We start from the raw sequence: 19,051 nt of genomic DNA, 5'->3' as shown, positions 1-19,051 counted from the left end.
CCTTCTCACAGTGTTCCGCCTGTTTCAGTTCAGTAATTGTGCGACGAAGTTGTCCGACTTGCTCTGAAAACTCAACTGCGCAAGGCTTTTAAGTCCCGTGGGAGTGAGGCGGTCGCAGTTTTCAGGGCCAGGCACCGCAGTTGCTCTCCACCATAGACTGTATAAAAAGATGGACGACATGACAGCTCTCTAAAAGTGAAGCCAAAACATTTCGGGCGCCCCCTGCTGACTGGCTGCAGTATAAGTCATAAGGCCCGCCTCCTCCATGTTAACAGGTGGGACATGGGTCAAACTATAAAATCAAAATACACGGCTGATACATTTTTCTCAAACATAGTTTATGTCATTATAACTAGTTATTATCATGGTCAATCAGTTCTGGGTGAGCAGAGTGGAGGACGATCCACGAGTGGAAACGTAACTAAAACGATCACTGCAGTCATTGAAGTTTCCATACCTGTGAACATTAACCTCAGACCAACACAGAGAAGCTATTCTGCTGTTAAACACGCCGGTGTGCGGGATCCTTGCTGTTTTTTTGGTAAGTTAAGTGTGTGTTTGGGTTAGCGGAAGTGGCTACGTCATCATTATTTATTAAACTTGAAGTGAAGTGAAATGAAGTGTCAGACAGACACCAAACAGTTTTATCAAAGTACTGTTATTCACAATGTAATGCTTTACTCATTCCTCATGAACACTCTCTTAATAAACATAAATGCAATGACGTTTATATCGAAATAACTAACAAAAGCCCTGAATAAAATAATGAGAACTTATGAAATCCAATTAAAATAATAATGATAGTAACCACAACAACAACAACACTTCAATTTACAGTGAGGTGTTGATATTATAGATGCTTGATGAGGCAAGCAGCAAACTTTATGACTCCTCCCCCGACTGCAATCGGCTACTCTTGCCTGTTGTTAAAGCCCCTGGAAACCCAAATTCACAAAATCCTTCTCACTATGCAATTTAAAGTCTTATGTACATACTTGTAAGCATGTTAAAAGTTTTAGAAATGACTTCTAATCCAAACTGGAGTTATTGCCATTCTTACTTTGTTAACTTCCCTGACGCTGGGGTTAAATTGGGCGTGGTCAGTGAAGATATTTATGTCGTCATAAATTTTCTGGAACCAATCCTGAAATAATCAACAGCAGTTGCCCCGCCCTCACAGGTGCAATAACAATTCTGGGCTGGCAAACAATCCCTCTCTCTGAGTCTGCGCTAATTCGTGTCCACATACCTTGAACCTCTGCATATACCTGTTGCAGTTACCTACCTAACGATCGCCTTTTTTCCCCATCATGCCTGTGTGTGCTGTCCCCGGGTGCACATCCACCATCTAAGATTACAACGTGTCATTTCTAAATGCGGCGGACTTGGAGAAGCAGCAGTGTTTCCGCCACATACATTTAATGAATTGTTGCAGCCGCTGCTTCAGAAGTTGTATTTGAACGACTCTTTGGAGATTTCCGCTGCAAATCAACGATCGTCCATCCTCTCCTCATTGAGGAAGACCACTGAAACAGTGAACTCGTGAAGTCTTGGCAACCACATAAACAACAGCGGAACCAGTTTACTTCTAATGGCAAAAGAGGGTCCGCTCCGCATCGCTGACATCGGCATACATATGCAGTTCTAATACGGAGTGTAAACAATCCACGTCCCCATATCAGCTGTGCGCTCAGTATCAAACTTTCAGCTCCCTGGCGATCTCCCTCCAGCAAGCTGCACAATATTATACTGAAATGAGGAGATATTGTCTGTCTAACTCCGTACCTCCCTCCTGTAAATACATTGATTATCGCGCTTTATAAAGCTTATATAAGGAGATGTCATTTGGTAACGATCGATCGTTTAGATCGCTACGCCATTAATAACGTCCCTCGTGCACACGCGACTCACGTGAGGACTGAATTGCGAAAGAGAAAATATGTAACTTTTGTGACTTAATTAAACAGACTGCTGATGAAGACAGTCAACACAGCAGACAGAGAGACAGACAGAAGCGGGGGCGGGGGGGTTGAGCGGGGCCAGTAGTGGTGCAGGGAGCAGAGGTGCAGGTGTGTTGGGGGACTGAAGCAAAGTGATCAGATTTAAGTAGTTTGTGAATTAAAACTTAATGAGGTGAAGAAGAAAGTATACAATTAAAGTATGGAAGTAAGAAATAACCATCTAGAAAGAGGGTAAGTCTTCATGTTATATGCTTCTCACAGAAATCATTGATATATGAGATTGAAATCAATTAATCACAAAGCCTGTAATTAATTAGATTCATTTTTTTAATCACCTGACAGCAATAGTTTTGATATGTTCACATGCGCACATACCTGGGTGGTACAACAAACCCTCTACCCTGCTGCTGAAAAAAATCCTAGAGGAAACACTGCTTTCCCATGCGCCTTTGTTGTGTTGACAGTTGTCATGAGAACTCAGGCGGACCCCGGCAGGTGTCAATCAACACGGGAGCTGCCACGCCTACACAGTCTGAGAAATTGTCTGCACAGCCAAACGAGCTGTTTTTCCAAGAAGATTTTCTAGTGGTTCTGAACGTTTATTTTCCCTCAGATTTTTGTGGATGCTTTATGACACACTCACAACTGATATCATATATGCATTTTTGCTATTTCAAGCTGAGTTTCCAGGGGCTTTAAGGCGAGCCGGCAGTTATCTCGAACAAGCCTATTGTCATCCTGTCACTCAGTTCCACCCCGACAGTGATTCATCTGTACCGTGAAACTATGCTAGAACTTACATTAACATTCCATTCAAATTAACATGCTATGTTTCTAGATACCAATGTTAAATCTAAGAGAGTATTTGTGTTTAAGTCTAAACGTGTCCCTTTTCCATCATTAAAGGGGCTATGTAAGATTTCACATGAATACATCAATCAAATTTAATTTTTTTTGCCAGTGTGTGAAGGGATAGTAGAAGAACTGATCAATTGAGACCTTCCCCAACTTCCTCCATTGCCCCTAACAGCCTGTGAGCTGATTTATATGTAAAGCACTAGGGACTCGTTCGCGAATACCTTTGCTGAGAGCTCATTCTCCGCCACTACAGTCAACAGTGTGCAACGTGAGATAACGCAAGCCGTCATGGAGATGTGGATAATGCCAACAAACGACAGCACCCACAACAACACCAACACAAACTACACACAAGAATAAAAAATAAAGTTTTAACTAGTGAAGACCCGTCTCGCCAAATAGCAATGTGACCGAGACGTCAGGGGGAAAACTAGAGTCAACATCGGCAGGGTATGCGAATCATGGAGACCTTCGATTGCTTTTGGGGATCAAAACAGACCCATTGTATCTGCTGTATGAAGGGAGCTCTATCTGTTCTGCATTCTTTCGCTTATAGGCCTATTAGCTCTCTGGGGCAAAGTCTGGCTGTCACTTGCTCCGCCCATCAACACTTGTCATCTCTTTCTCCGTTTTTGAACTTTGCATTTCCTGGTTTATTCTCTTTAGAGCTTCAGCATGAGAAATATTATTTCGTATTTCTGTACCTCCTTTGCTTTGACCTTGACTGCACACCCCCAAAACGCAGCGCTATGTTCAGTCCCCACAGCATTTCAATTTAGCATCTTTTGCACATTTCATGTTCATCTCCACATTTAGCACATCTTTGTTTACTGTGACACTGTTGATCTACATGTCCCATTTTCTGACATTTAAAGCACCGTATCGGGTTAGGAATATATTCATGTACTCTAAATTAATCCAACACATTTTGGCCTCTTTAGGAAGCATGTTCTCAAACTGCACCATCATAGACAGACTATCCTTCTTCACGCCACCTTTGCTTGTCTGGAATGTCTTGACATCTATTACATTTCCCCCTCTGATTTCTTTAACTTCATCCTCAGTCATTTCTAACGCTCTTCTCCATTACTGCTTTGACTGACCAGTCTGCCCTTCGGCCACTCCTCTCCTGTCTTTCCTTTTTCCTATTAAGTGCAAAATCCCATTCCATATCATCATTCCATCCTTCTGAACTTTCACCCATTTTACACTCACAGTACAGTTGATTACAATTAAACATGATTTCCTGAACTCAGCGTCTCCCAACCACACTCTCCTTCCCTGCTGCTACCTACACCATTTTCACGGCCTGCGCTTTGCTGAGGACCTCTGCAGAATCGACAGGGAAAATCGGAAGAAGCTGTGGCCAGTGGTGGAAGCGGCCCGAAAGGAGGGAAAAGTGTCGTGGGAGGACGCGGCTTCAATGAAAATCGAGAGATACTTCCTCCATTCTAATCATACAAAACTGTTATGAAGGTGAAGAATAAAAGACAATTAATAAGGATATCCCTGCAGTTCAGGTATGGGGAAGGTTAGTGACTCTAAAGATGTTACATAGCTTTCTTGGTCTTTTTCGTTTCAGTCCTGTTTTCAGACCGTGGGGATAAAAAGTAGCATTTAAGCATTACACTCTTCCCCAGTTTGGGTAGAAGAGAAAAACTAATATTGTGGTTAGGAAAGTTCCCTAATGCCATCCTTTTAATTGGTGGTTACTTTAACATTGCCCTGGATAATATGATTGACAGATGGCCATCAAGGCAAAATAACACAAGTGCTTATTTAAAGCTTTTCATGCAAAGATTCAACCAAATACGTATTTGTGTAACAATCTGCCTAGACAAAAGAGAACCCAAAAGCACGACAACAGACTAGGAATCAAAGTAAATAAAATATATTTACTTACAATAAATTCACAGATCAAAAGACACAAAAATAATATGAAGAAAACCTGAACTCACCCTGATATCAAACCTGACTTCTAAATAAACCGAAAAGCTCTCATGAAAGGAATAAAACTCTGAACAAGAAAACCAAAAGACCTATCAAAATACAGAACTAAAAATCACTTAAGAGGAGAACTCTAACCTAGAAAACAAAATACCTAAATCTAATAAAGAAATGAAAATCACTCTAAATAGAGCAAAACCTGACAAGTTATTTAAACAAAGAAAATCTCTGAGATGACAAAATTGCAGAAACAAAAATAGTCTCTTATCTAGAACTCTCACAGACCTTTCTTGGAACAGGAACATGGAACATGGAACATGGATCAAGGGATTTGCTGGGACGACTGACATAGAGACAAGTACGAACTGGCACAGGACAAAGGGAGACGCCACTATTTAAACATGAGAAAGAGAATGACAGGTGAAACCGATTAGGGAGGGGCCAGACAATCACCAGACGCGGGAAACACAGGGGTAGGAAGTAAAGTGCTCTGAAACAAGAGGGAACAGGGTTACTTTCAAAATAAAACAGGAAATGACAAAACATGAAAGAACGAGACAAAAATGGTAACTTAACTAAAGGAAAATGACGAGGCATGACAATTTGGAGAGAAAAGTTTCTGAATATACACGGTCAAACATGACAAGATCCACTCAATCTAGAATTGATTATTGGGTAATTTCCAAAAATCTTGAAGAAAATACAACAACACAAATTCTGACCATTCCGCTAATAGATCACAAAGCTATTCACATTCATATTCCTTTGTTCCCCTCCTCATGTAATTTCCATAATTCACACTGGAAATTAAATAGTTTCTGTATTAAAATATGAAGTTGTAAGAGTTGAAATAAAGAGATTGATACAGCGGTACTGGATTGAGGCTCAAACTGATAAAAATATTGTACTAAATGAGAGCTTATGAAATTTGAAATTGCCGAGTACCGAAGGAAATACAGTTCTGATCTAGCCAAATCCAGGAGAAAAGATGAAGAGAATGTAATATCCATCATCACCTCTCTTTCCCCAAAAGCCTCCTGAGAATCTCTCAACAAATGAAAAAGAAACTCTTATTGATTATCAAAATAAGCTTGATAATATGTATAGACTTAAAGCAGAGGGTGCCTTTATTAGATCGAGACAAAAATGGATGGAAAAGGGGGAGCAACATTGTGCGTATTTTTTTAAATTAGAAAGATTTCACTCAAAAGTTAACTCTATTCAACAACTTAGAAGTGAATTAGTAAAAAGTAAATGTGAATTACTGGCAGTGAAAGAGTCTGTTTTTCACTGTTTTTCAAACATTCCTGTCAAAGATACAGTGACATATTTTGGGATTTCTATTAACAAAAATAAAAAAAACAGAAGTAAATTGAATTTTACACCAATCATAGAAAAAGTACAAAGGAAATTCAACCAGTGGCTTTTAAGGGATCTTTCTTTCAAAGGCAGACCTTTAATAACAGAAGCAGAGGGCATCTTACCTATGTTGCTCTCCCTTTACATATTGACAATAAGACTATCCAAGAAATAGATATGCTTTTCAATTTCCTATGGAAAAATAAAACACATTACATAAAGAAATCAGTTGTTATGAATACATATGAAAATGGAGGCCAAGACTTTCTTGACTTCAATACTCTGAACAACACTTTTAAGATAAACTGGATGATCCAATTTTAAAAAAAATCCAGATTCAATGTGGAACTGTATTTCTTATCATATATTCTCTCAAGTTGGTTGATTAAAATTTCTATAGAGTGCAATTATAAAATTGAAAAGATTCCTGTTCGTCTCTTTAACCACAAACAAGTATTGCTTGCATGGTCTATGATATATAAGCATAATTTCTCTCCGCACTGTGATTCTCTATGGAACAATATGGACATACTTTACAAAAGAAGATCTCTAAACAGTATGCTATAGTCTTCGATGCTATCCCATCTGGTGTATCTGTGCTGTTAAGAAGTTATATACCAGCTTCTGTTCTTGATATTTCCTCTCTGATGTAGCTGAGTCACCCATTGCTGTAACCCATCTGGTCGTTATAACAACCGTAAGATCCATGCTCTGTTTCAATGTGATATTGTTTCTGCATCACCTGGAACAACTTTTTGGAATAGTCGTGTGAACAATTTATGCTGGAAAAAAGTATAGGCTCTCCCACAAAATGTTTTCTAGGTCAATAAGGTTAAAGAAGTTTCATTTAAAATAATTAATCGATGCTACCCTGTTAGATCCTTTTTTGTTAAATTCAAGCTGGATATTAATTTAAACTGTACCTTTTGTGACTCCCATAGTGAAAATGTTGTCCATCTATTCTGGAAATGTATACATGCCCGTAAACTGTGGCAAGATATTTGTAGGTTTATTTTGGATAGTATCGTGTCAGATTTTGTTCTTGTATTGGAAAATGTTTTTTTTTGTTTTGTCAGGTTAAGCACAGTATTTGAAAAAGAATAGAAACTATATTATTCATCAAATTTGATTTCATGCTAAGTTTTATATTCACAAATGCAAATTTGCTCACGTAAAACCTAATTTCTTTGCATTTAAGAAAGAAATGGAACTATATGTCCAGACAATAACCTCATCAATGAACAAAAAAGCAATTAAGTCGGTAAACCTGTGCTCCCAATTTAATGTTTTTATTTAAGATGCTTTTTCTTACTAATTTGTGTTGACCCCTGGCATCCTTTTGTCTTATTTGCTCTTTCTATTCCTATAATTAGTTTGTTTTGTTTGTATAATGTATTTTTTGTGTTCATATACTTATGATAAAACAATTGTCAATGTATATTTCCAGCACTGTAAGTTATTGAAAGAAATAAAGCTTTGGCAAAAAAATAATAATAAATAAATCGGCGCCCCATACACTTCCGGGTCGTTTCACTCAGTTTGGAATCTTCCTATGCAACACTGGTTCCAGCAGCCGAAGTTCTATATCACCCGGAAGTAGCTAACTCCACGCGCCTTTAGCTGAATCGTTGCAGATACAAAGGCACCCTTCGGAGAAGAGCGGGATCAAATCTGAGAAAACAGTCTTTATAAACCATGTAAGTATCTATAATGATAGTCTGTCTATGGCAAAGAAGGCACTATCGATCACAGGACCTGATATCCGAAACACAGCAGCCCGTAGTTAACAGTTACAATGTTAACAGGGCTAGCATTTACGGAGTTAGCAATGCTAGCCACAGGAACCAAGGCCAGTTAGCTGGAGTTGATAAACCCTTTGCATCCTGTTTGCTTTACTACGCTAAACTTATTTACGAAACGCTTTTGGGGAGAAATTGTGAAGTTACGGGTCAAAATGTACACAATTGTGTTTCGTAAAGATAAAAGTTAAATGCATTTCCCTTTTTGTGATTAGCTTAGGGTGACAATATTTTCAAACCTCCAAATAGGGACACTTTGATTTTACCGCAAACCCATATGAATGAGCTCATGGTTCAACTGGATATTTCATCAGTGCACCCATGTGCCTCAGCAAATGAAAAATCATGTCGCCAAAGAGTATTTATTTCCAGATCGGTAATTTCTATTGACAGATTATAGAAATATAGAATTTGTGGAAAGGGACGTGGATTTTAGGAATGGCAAGTGTTCTGGTTTTCGTTTGTAATATGCTTGTAGCCTGAGTAATATTGACCAATCACGTAGCAGCAGGCTGCGACATATGCAGGAAAAACAGTCTGGGTGGAGAGCAAAAGCAGGCGGATCCCATCAGCGTCATCTGACAATGATTTACCTTCTTATTAATCTCTATAAACAGAGGTCTGTATGTAAGTTCAGCCAACAAGTCGAACTAGATCTAAAATTCAACTTGAGATAAATTCCGTTGACGCTGTGTCACCAAAGCTGATGAGTGTTCAGATTTCCCGACCATCTTGAATGCATCATCAGATGATCAATCCGACCTCGGTTCAACAAATGAGCATTTTAAAAGTAGTTTTCTTCTCCTCTTGAGGACAGACGGGACAAAGCATTTTTTCTTTATACTAATCTACATCATGATGTTTAAATTTCGGCAAAGGTAAGAACCGTTACTTAAAGTAAATCACAGGAAAAGCGGGTTCTTTTTCTGTAAACAATGCAGCACGCGGAAAAGGAAGTCTTGACTGGAAGTCGTTTTAACAAAAACAAGGTAGACCTGGAAATACCTTGAGGCCAATGTAACTTAAACAGATGAATGGAAACATAAAAATGGCGTGACAGCCTACCTAAGATTAGCAAGGGAAGCAACAGCCGCACACCATTTGATTGTCACATGTTCAAACAAATTACTATTGAACTTTGGCTGGTGATGCGTTAGTGATGTTTTCTATTGGTTGAAACAGCAACAGCCTTGGCAACGACATTGATTGACATATATACAGATGAATCAGTGTTGCATCTTTTCTATTTCAAATGGTCAAAACCGGGACAAGGCCTGATCAATATTACTGTTTCAGAGATATTTGTTAGGACTCGGGACAAGGAGCTTGAAACGAGACCAGATTTTATCGGCACGTATGGTAACCCTAGATTAACAACATTTTTATATATAATATTCTTATATATATATATATATATATATAATATTCGGGTTGGAGAAGCTTTCGGTCTTCTCTAAAAGGCGAATCGATCGCCTTGGTTATAATGTCGTAACCGTATTGGAAGAAGCAGACCCCACCCACCACCCCTTAAGTAAAACATCACCATAGGATACACCCCATTATACCGATAAATCACTCGCAGTGATTTTGAGTCGAGTGGCGAGTACTTCTACGTCAGCTAGCACAAGCAAAACATACCTGGATACCTTATATGAATCACTTCATCATAATTGTTAAAAAGGCAATTGTGTTAGTTTAACCGGCTTATTTGTCCCATTAAGTTTTGACCGGATTCATTTGGATGTTAACACATTTTCCCAGTCGGGAGTGACGTGGAGAGAGTACTTTTGTCTCAGTCCATGTTGTAAAATAAAAAGAGCAACATATTAAAATTGCAACACGCCTTATAAAGAAATTCCCCATTATTTTAATCTTAAACATTTCACACACACACACGGATCAGATCATTTTATGGATCTGCAAAAATCCAAGCTACAAAGTGCTTCATAAAGACGGCATTAAAAAACAGGCAGGTCATCAAAACAAATTGTAATCTACAAAAAATATTTGTCACTGTATGTCTACAGTGAACACAATATATGCTTACTGTTCATAAAGGGATTTCTGTGTATCTTTGTGTTTCACTGCTTCACGTGCAGCACGTGTAAGTCACTACGAAATAACAGTGAGCTTTCTTTTTGGGATTAGGTCTTCAGTTTTTGGGCCCCACACTATGCAATGAAACCAAGTGTGTGGATTACTGCTGGTTTAAAATAAATACTTCAGTCATTAACGATAAGTGACCAATTGTTATCACAAACATCCACCAGCTTGTACTTTTAAAAGAAAAGCCGACATGATTAGAGTGAAAGTGGAAACGTGGAAGCCCTGTTTGATACAAAGTAGCTAGTGTAATAGTGAAATACGTACACCTCGCATAGAAATATTTAAAAAAGCGTGGGCTGTTGTATAGTTATAGAGCGGATCTACGTGGTCTGATACACCTATTTGCAGCACTATGTGTAAGCTAGCTCTGCAGCAGCTGCTAATATCCCCAAACTTAACGTTCTGTCACTGCATCGATACATGATCATCAACTTCTGCATCACGCTACATCAAGTCCACACCTTTAACTGTACATCAGAATAAAACACAACACATTGTGTTGACTCTTTTCACTGTAACTCTACGTTGGGATTTAGTGGAAGTAACACTGTATTTCACGTGTATTTCAGGATTGTTGAACTTTACCTCAGTCCCGTGGATCACCTGCGTGCCGAATCGTGTGGGGTGATCTATACAGATCATGGATCAACTGTGATCTGATACACCACTACTTGAGTCATAGTCAAGTTATAGGCCATTTCAATTTCTGTCGGACTACTGTATAGGGAGATATTACACTTGCATTGAGATTCATTCACAATTCTTTGCATTCCAGCCTTAAGTGTGTGTGAAAAGTTTAAGATTGAAATGATGGGGGATTTTTTTATAGGCGTGTCACAATTTCAATATGTGTCAGACTATATAGGGAGATATCACGCTTGCATTTAGATTCATTCACAGTTCTTTGCATTCCTGGCTGAAGTATGTGTGAACTTTTTAAGATTAAAATGTTGGGCTTTGCATTCCAGACTGAAGTGTGTGTGAAAAGTTTAAGATTGAAATGTTGGGGGATTTCTTTATTTGTTTCAATGAACATCGGTGCAATGCGGCCTTGTTGTTATAGACACCGCAGTCGTGTATCCCTGCTGGCGTGCAGCATCGCACTCCTCGTGCATTATAATGGTGGGGTACATCGAGGTAAGGGGGCATTCGATGTGATTGGCTGCACCGATCACCATCCACCTGTTGAACACAGCTGAAACAAACAAGTCACATAAAACTTTGTGTAAGGGTAAATGTTTCCTTTTGTGTGTGTTTTCCAGAAAGGAATGAGTCATCTGATGCTAAAAATAGCTTGTGTGCTCAACTCTTAGCTTAGCTTTAACACTGTTGAATGTGTACTTTATTACGTTCTGTAGTGGTTGAAAGAGCCTTTGTAATACATAAGGGAGTTCCATGCCTATAAATGTCTTACTTATCCTGTATATACTGTGTCGTAAAATTGCAATTAAAACACACCCAATTAGGGTAACACAAAAGCAATAAGATATGCAATGATTTGAACAAAAGACTGGCACACTTAAAAAAAAAAACAATAATTCAATAAAACTGATAACCACTCAGAAGATTGTTCCACTGTTTTCTAGTGGAAAAATAGGTGTGGGCTGAAGCCGAGTTAATAGTTAACATAGTTAATCCATTTCTCCCTGATTTTTCCACCGGGGATAAAAAAAAGTATTTCTGATTCTGATTTACAATATAATATTAATTGGTTGTAATTTCAGAAACATTTACTGTTCGTATGCCAGACAAATGCCATTGTGCTATTGTGATCATACTTTTTATTATACAAATTTTAATCATTGATTTGCATCGTTTTTCAGGAGTCTGTTAACAAAGCCCAAGTCAGAGATGACCCCAGAGGAGCTCCAGAAAAGAGAGGAAGAGGAGTTCAACACTGGCCCTCTGTCTGTACTTACCCAGTCTGTGAAGAACAACACTCAGGTCCTCATTAATTGCCGAAACAACAAAAAGCTGCTTGGTAGAGTCAAGGCTTTTGACAGGTACTGAGTAGTTTTGTGATATATCATACTTGTGTTATAACATTTAATTTATGATGGTATTTTTACTGATGTAACCCAAAACTTTCATGGTTATTTTGATGTTTTTGACCACATTTGACTGTGCTGACTTTGGGTTGGGTTTAACTGTCCTGGTTTATTACTAAAGACATTACCCTAATTAAAGAACAGTACGTCGTATTTCATCATTATAATTGTTCTTCATTCTCTATTGTATTGAAATATGCTAACAAAACTACTTAAAGTATTTTACACCTCTGCTGTAACTGCACACAGTGGCTCGTTCCGTCCTGTTTCATTTTATTTCTCTCTCCCAGTATCTGTCTTCTTTGTTGACTTTCATCATGAGCTGTGCGTTTTACAAAGTCTCCCAACTAATTTTCAGCTGCAATTCCATTTTCACAGCAGCAGGTGAATTGCTTGTTGTTAAAAACATTGCATTTTGAAACAAGCCAAGATCACTGTGGAACTGAATCAGCACTACCCACATACCCATGTGTAAATTCCTTTAAATAGTTCCATAAAAACATCAATATTTAACAGGAGACATTGCATCAGAATCAGTGAATTTGCAGGAAGGACATGCCATCGCACGTACGCACACGCACACACAGAAACAGAGAAGCCCGATGGCTGTGTGTGTTTGTGTGTGTGTTTCTCTGCTTTGCAAGTGGTACTGCATTGTGTTCAAGTATTTAACGCAGCCTTTGAGGCATTGAGTTAATCTGTTTTAGTACACAGCTGCATTAAATTAAATACTTGATTTGGATTGGTTAATTCTGAGGTCTGCTGTTTACTATAGCAGATCAAGGCTATGAAGAACAGATCGTTGCCAGGGATGCGGCTCTAATCACACTATCTGGAAGACTTACTGTAATCATATCAGTCTGCCGAAAGAAGTCCAGTAAATTTGACGTAGGTCTGTTTACAGTAGGAAAAGAGGAAAGACGAAAACTGCGGAGAGAAATCAATTGAGGTTAAAAGACGCAAAAACTGTAGGCTAGGACAGACTTCTACAAAACTGAAGATGGCACATGACGTAAACATTAAACGGAAGAAAGTATGGGATATGGTGAATCAAAAAGAAAATGTCATCAAACCCTGACAGTGAAGAGTCAGAAAGCCTCAATCAGGTGCTGCGCTGATTTTTGCCATCCTGTTCACCTTCTCCTTTTTCTCCATCAGTGGAAAAAATGCTGCGCACCCTTTTTGGGTTCCATTCCCCTATAACAACCTGCTTACTATACATTATACCTTACCTTACTCAATGCCTCAACTCAAATTGGTGAATGCCACATATTTTTTTTTACAATCAAGTGCTGCACTAAAGAATGAACCTGTTAACATAACATTGTTCCAATATTTTACCTCCTCACTATTGATGCAGGCACTGCAACATGGTCTTGGAGAATGTGAAAGAGATGTGGACAGAAGTGCCCAAGAGTGGAAAGGGAAAGAAGAAGTCTAAGCCAGTGAATAAGGACCGCTACATTTCTAAAATGTTCCTGAGGGGTGACTCTGTCATCATCGTGCTGAGAAATCCTCTTATCACAGGGAAATGAACTCTCTCTGTGCTAATCTGAACCCTTCTCAGAGCCTTATTCTTATCTTGTTTGTTGACTTATTTGAAGGCAAATTAGAAGGACTACAATTATTGGAAACATGTTTTTTTAATTAAAGTTGAAACTCAGCTGTCATAATTGGATAAAACATCTGAACTCTAGGAGAGTCATTCATGTCTAAGAATGCCAGGTTTTGCAATATGAAGAGAAGTCTTCTGTATTTTCATTCAAGAAATTAAAGTGATGACTAGATTCAAATGTTTTCTGTATTGTTTTATTGTTTTGCTTTAAGCTTCCAAGTGTCTTTCAGCTTGAAAAATAGGCTCAATAAAAACAATGCGCAGTTCTGCACTATCAGCAAAGCTTGACCAATTTTGTGAAAGGACTGGCAGGTAAACGTAAGGCTGAAGCTGAATCTATACCAAACCTCACAACTACTAAAACGAAGGCAAGGAAATATGAAGAGTCTTATCTCTCCCTGGGCTACACCTGTACAATTGTAGATCATGAAGAGAGACCACAGTGTTTGTGTGCCTTAACGTATTAGCTTCTGAAAGCATAAAGCTGAGTACGTTTTTTGAAGACAGGAAAAGGAAATTTCTAAGCTAAGAACAAATCCATTTAAATGTTTCATATCGGTGAAAGTATGAGGCCACAGCGCCAGTTTTGTAACTCTTTATTTGTAGTCACAAGGGGTAGTAGGTTATTTGATTTTTCACACAAAAAATTAAAGCAATAGGTTAGGAATATCACATCTTCATAGTTCCTCATACCCACATAGTCTAGAATCCTAGTCTATATTCAAAAAGAATTTTTGATGTGTTGCTTTTTCTCTGTCTAGTATTCTCATTTTGCAGAAATTAGTCACATTTTCCCTAGTATTCTAAGGTGTTTCTATGGGGGTTGCAATATGAATAAAATGTTTTAATCTCAACTTCATCCAAACTAAATATCCATGACACTTGTTCACACACACTCTCATCTGTTCCTCTCACTCTCACGCACGCACACTAGTACTACAGCAATTTCGTTATGATACACAAACCGCTGGATTTTGTACAAAAATTAGCTTAGATGTTACTTTTAAAGTATAAAATTAGTTTGACTGGCAGTGGCCAACTGAGCAACCAATAGGAGAAGTGAAACATCGTGCACCTGCATTTCAAAGGGCAAAGATGTTTGCAAACAAGTCAAATTTCAATCAAATCACATTTTAGTTGTATAGCGCCAAATCCACCAAAGTAACCAAAGTTATCTCAAGGCACTTTACAAAAATACGTCTAGACCGTACTCCTTGTTTTAAATTATATTATTTAGAGAGATATCCAAACAAATCCACCATGAGCAGTACTTTGACATTTGGAAAACCCTTTTTTTTAATTTACAGTTTTTCACAAACTACTAAGAAGACTAAAAAGTGATGGACATTACTGCTATATGTAAAAGGTTGTATGCAAGAAAGGTTTTGTGTTTTTCCCCAAGTCCCCTTTCTACAACCCCTGGCAAAAATTATGGAATCACCAGTCTCGGAGGATGTTCATTCAGTTGTTTAATTTTGTAGAAAAAAAGCAGATCACAGACATGACACAAAACTAAAGTCATTTCAAATGGCAACTCTCTGGCTTTAAGAAACACTAAAAGAAATCAAGAAAAAAAAATGCGGTAGTCAGTAACAGTTACTTCTTTAGACCAAGCAGAGGGAAAAAATTATGGAATCACTCAATTCTGAGGAAAAAATTATGGAATCACCCTGTAAATTTCCATTCCCAAAACTAACACCTGCATCAGATTAGATCTGCTCATTAGTCTGCAGTTAAACAGGAGTGATCACACCTTGGAGAGCTGTTGCACCAAGTGGACTGACATGAATCATGGCTCCAACACAAGAGATGTCAATTGAAACAAAGGAGAGGATTATCAAACTTCTTAAAGAAGGTAAATCATCACGCAATGTTGCAAAAGATGTTGGTTGTTCACAGTCAGCTGTGTCTAAAATCTGGACCAAGTACAAACAACATGGGAAGGTTGTTAAAGGCAAGCATACTGGTAGACCAAGGAAGACATCAAAGCGTCAAGACAGAAAACTTAAAGCAATATGTCTTGAAAACAGAAAATGCACAGAAAAACAAATGAGGAACAAATGGGAGGAAACTGGAGTCAACGTCTGTGACCGAACTGTAAGAAACCGCCTAAAGGAAATGGGATTTACATACAGGAAAGCTAAACGAAAGCCATCATTAACACCTAAACAGAAAAAAACAAGGTTACAATGGGCTAAGGAAAGGCAATCGTGGATGACTGGATGACTGGATGAAAGTCATATTCAGTGATGAATTGCGAATCTGCATTGGGCAAGGTGATGATGCTGGAACTTTTGTTTGGTGCCGTTCCAATGAGATTTATGAAGACGACTGCCTGAAGAAAACATGCAAATTTCCACAGTCATTGATGATATGGGGCTGCATGTCAGGTAAAGGCACTGGGGAGATGGCTGTCATTACATCTTCAATAAATGCACAAGTTTACGTTGACATTTTGGACACTTTTCTTATCCCATCAATTGAAAGGGCGTTTGGGGATGATGAAATCATTTTTCAGGATGATAATGCATCTTGCCATAGAGCAAAAACTGTGAAAACATTCATTGAAGAAAGACACATAAGGTCAATGTCATGGCCTGCAAATAGTCCGGATCTCAATCCAATTGAAAATCTGTGGTGGAAGTTGAAGAAAATGGTCCATGACAAGGCACCAACCTGCAAAGCTGATCTGGCAAAAGCAATCAGAGAAAGTTGGAGCCAGATTGATGAAGAGTACTGTTTGTCACTCATTAAGTCCATGCCTCTGAGACTGCAAGCTGTTATAAAAGCCAGAGGTGGTGCAACAAAGTACTAGTGGTGTGTTGAAGTGTTCTTTTGTTGTTGTTTTTTTTTCATGATTCCATAATTTTTTCCTCAAAATTTAGTGATTCCATAATTTTTTCCCTCTGCTTGGTCTAAAAAAGTAACTGTTACTGACTACTGCATTTTTTTTTTCTTGATTTCTTTTAGTGTTTCTTCAAGCCAGAGAGTTGCCATTTGAAATGACTTTAGTTTTGTGTCATGTCTGTGATCTGCTTTTTTTCTACAAAATTAAACAACTGAATGAACATCCTCCGAGACTGGTGATTCCATAATTTTTGCCAGGGGTTGTATTAGCAAAGTGATGTACTACAGTGAATGAAATGTGTACAGCGAACCTTCAATTACCTTCTCTTCCCTGAATGTCCTGATGATGGTGGCCACAGGGAATCGGCTCAATTTGGCTGTACTCTTTGTCCTGCTTCCCTCATTGTCATCCCATGAACAAGAACATGGTCTATGATTGTTTCTCGAATTTCATCTGAAATGACTGTTCTTGATTTAGCTTTTCATCGCCCTCGTCCTTGTCCTTTTCCTTATTCTCCTTGTCCTCTTCCTCATCCTCCCCCTCCTCGTCAGCCACCTCTTACTGTATACGTACTCTACCTCCTCTGCCTCTCAGATTGATTCCATCCATTGTTGGTATCAACATTCAATGCACCCTGAACTGACCTATTTATATTCTGTACAATTGGTTTGATCACATCATAAGAAACAAGTGTGAACAATTTTGAGTTGTGAGTAAATCATGACAGCTGTGTTATACTTGTGTATAACTTTTGCCAGCCATGTTAACCATTTTGCAACACGTGCATCACAGTGCAGAATGTGTTTTAGTGACTGAGAATGTGTTTTGCCAAAAGAGTGGTTGGTTCGACAAATGGGTTTAGGCCACTGAGCATTTGGTTCAGAGAATGAGCTTAAGTGTTTTAGCAATTGTGAAAAACTGTAACAGGCAGAAACCATGAGCAGAACCAGGCTCATGTTGAACAGCCATCTGCCTCGAATAATGCCAATAATAATGGTACAAATGTGTAAAATTAGCAAGAACAGCATAGTAATGATGAAAGGCTGATATTAATAATTGTAACAGTTGAAGTCAACAGGTCTATTATTAGCATTAGCAACTATAATAATGATGAGTTGTTGCAGTCTGAGTTGAGCAGGAGGGTATACTACGAAGTAGGGTTTGCGGTTATCGAGGTAACTTCAGGGTTAACTCCGAGTTTTCAGTACTATGAAGGTGGTTCACTTTTACCGGGGTAGATCGCCATGATAACTTATGCTGATTAATTAACTAATTAATTGATTAAAGGCTATACCTCCCATACTACTCTCAGAGACTTTAGTTACCACAAGCAGGCCTGCATCCTGGGAGCGCAATGTTCTAGAGGGGTAATATGGCATCAATGAGCTCTTAAAGATATGATGCTGCCTGACCATTAAGAGGTTTGAAAGTGAGAAGAAGGATTTTAAATTCTATTCTTCTTTTACAGGAAGCCAGTGTAGAGAGGCTAATACAGGAGAACTTCTTAGTTCTTGTCAGTACTCGTGCTGCAGCATTTTGTACCAGCTGAAGAGTCTTTAGAGACTTATTGGAGTAGCCTTATGATAACGAATTACAATAATCCAACCTAGAAGTAATGAATGCATGGACTAATTTTTCTGCATTGTTTTGAGATAGGATGTCTTATTTTTGATATGTTGCGAAGGTGAAAAAAGGCTGTCCTTGAAATTTGTTTTATGTGGGAGATGACGGACATATCCTGATCTTCTAGTTTAGATAGCTGATTGGTTTTATCGGGCTTCACTGATAAGTATAATTTGGTATCATCTGCATAACAATTAAAAATTAACGGAGTGTTTCCTCATGATATTACTGCGAGCACAGAACCTTGACCATGACTAACTTTGGTGTGCATAGAGGACACGTCATGAACATTAACTGAGATCGATCTGATAAATAAGATTTAAACCAACACGTTACAGATTCTGTAATAAGGGCTGGGTATCGATTTGGATTTACCAATTCGATTAGATTCGATTCACAAGGCTCTGATTCGATGATTTCCGATCCGATTCGATTCAATATCAATTTTTTTGTTCAGGGTATTTCAATTACAGTATCAATCAGTACCTCTAACCTGGTGCATTATTAAAATGTTTTATGTTTATATTAAGAATTGACCCCAAGGAAGTTACATCATGTACTTTTTATACAACATGACCAACATACAGTCATCAACACAATATTAACATTTTTAAGGTTTGCACATTCCCTACCTGGTTTTAACAACATCTGATTAATATCAGTATGAACAACAACTCAAATCACCAGCCAGCTAGTGTAAATACCAATTAAGGTTGCTACAAACATGTAAACATCTAATTCCTCAGTAAAACCTAACTTTGCTGAGATTGTCTCATTAAGCATTTGTGCAATGTGCATTTGAAAATGAAAAGGCTTGGATTTGCCTTGGAGAATAGTGCAATAAATCAGGGTTTTTTGAGAACATGTTGAAAAACAGTAATGTTGTA

General features: G+C 38.3%; 1 protein-coding gene across 1 annotated transcript; it reads left to right on the top strand.

The window, feature by feature from the left end:
* The first annotated feature begins 7,710 nt into the window (after positions 1–7,710).
* snrpd2 (small nuclear ribonucleoprotein D2 polypeptide) lies at positions 7,711–13,871 on the top strand. Its single transcript, XM_069668525.1, has 3 exons — positions 7,711–7,822; positions 11,854–12,033; positions 13,439–13,871. Coding segments are annotated over exons 1-3 (357 nt in total). The 5' UTR covers positions 7,711–7,820; the 3' UTR covers positions 13,614–13,871.
* The last annotated feature ends 5,180 nt before the right edge of the window (positions 13,872–19,051 follow it).

This window comes from Semicossyphus pulcher, unplaced genomic scaffold (assembly GCF_022749685.1).
Source record: "Semicossyphus pulcher isolate SPU_LCO1_2020_fin unplaced genomic scaffold, fSemPul1.0.p SCAF_19, whole genome shotgun sequence".
Taxonomy (NCBI): Eukaryota; Metazoa; Chordata; class Actinopteri; order Labriformes; family Labridae; genus Semicossyphus; species Semicossyphus pulcher.
Note: the sequence above shows the minus strand (reverse complement) of the source record. Positions and strands in the feature narration are given on the sequence as shown.

Bases quoted from the DNA above. Each gene is read 5' to 3' on its own strand.
- snrpd2 (XM_069668525.1), top strand. The intron at 12,034-13,438 runs GTACTGAGTAGT...CTATTGATGCAG, and splicing joins AGAGTCAAGGCTTTTGACAG to GCACTGCAACATGGTCTTGG.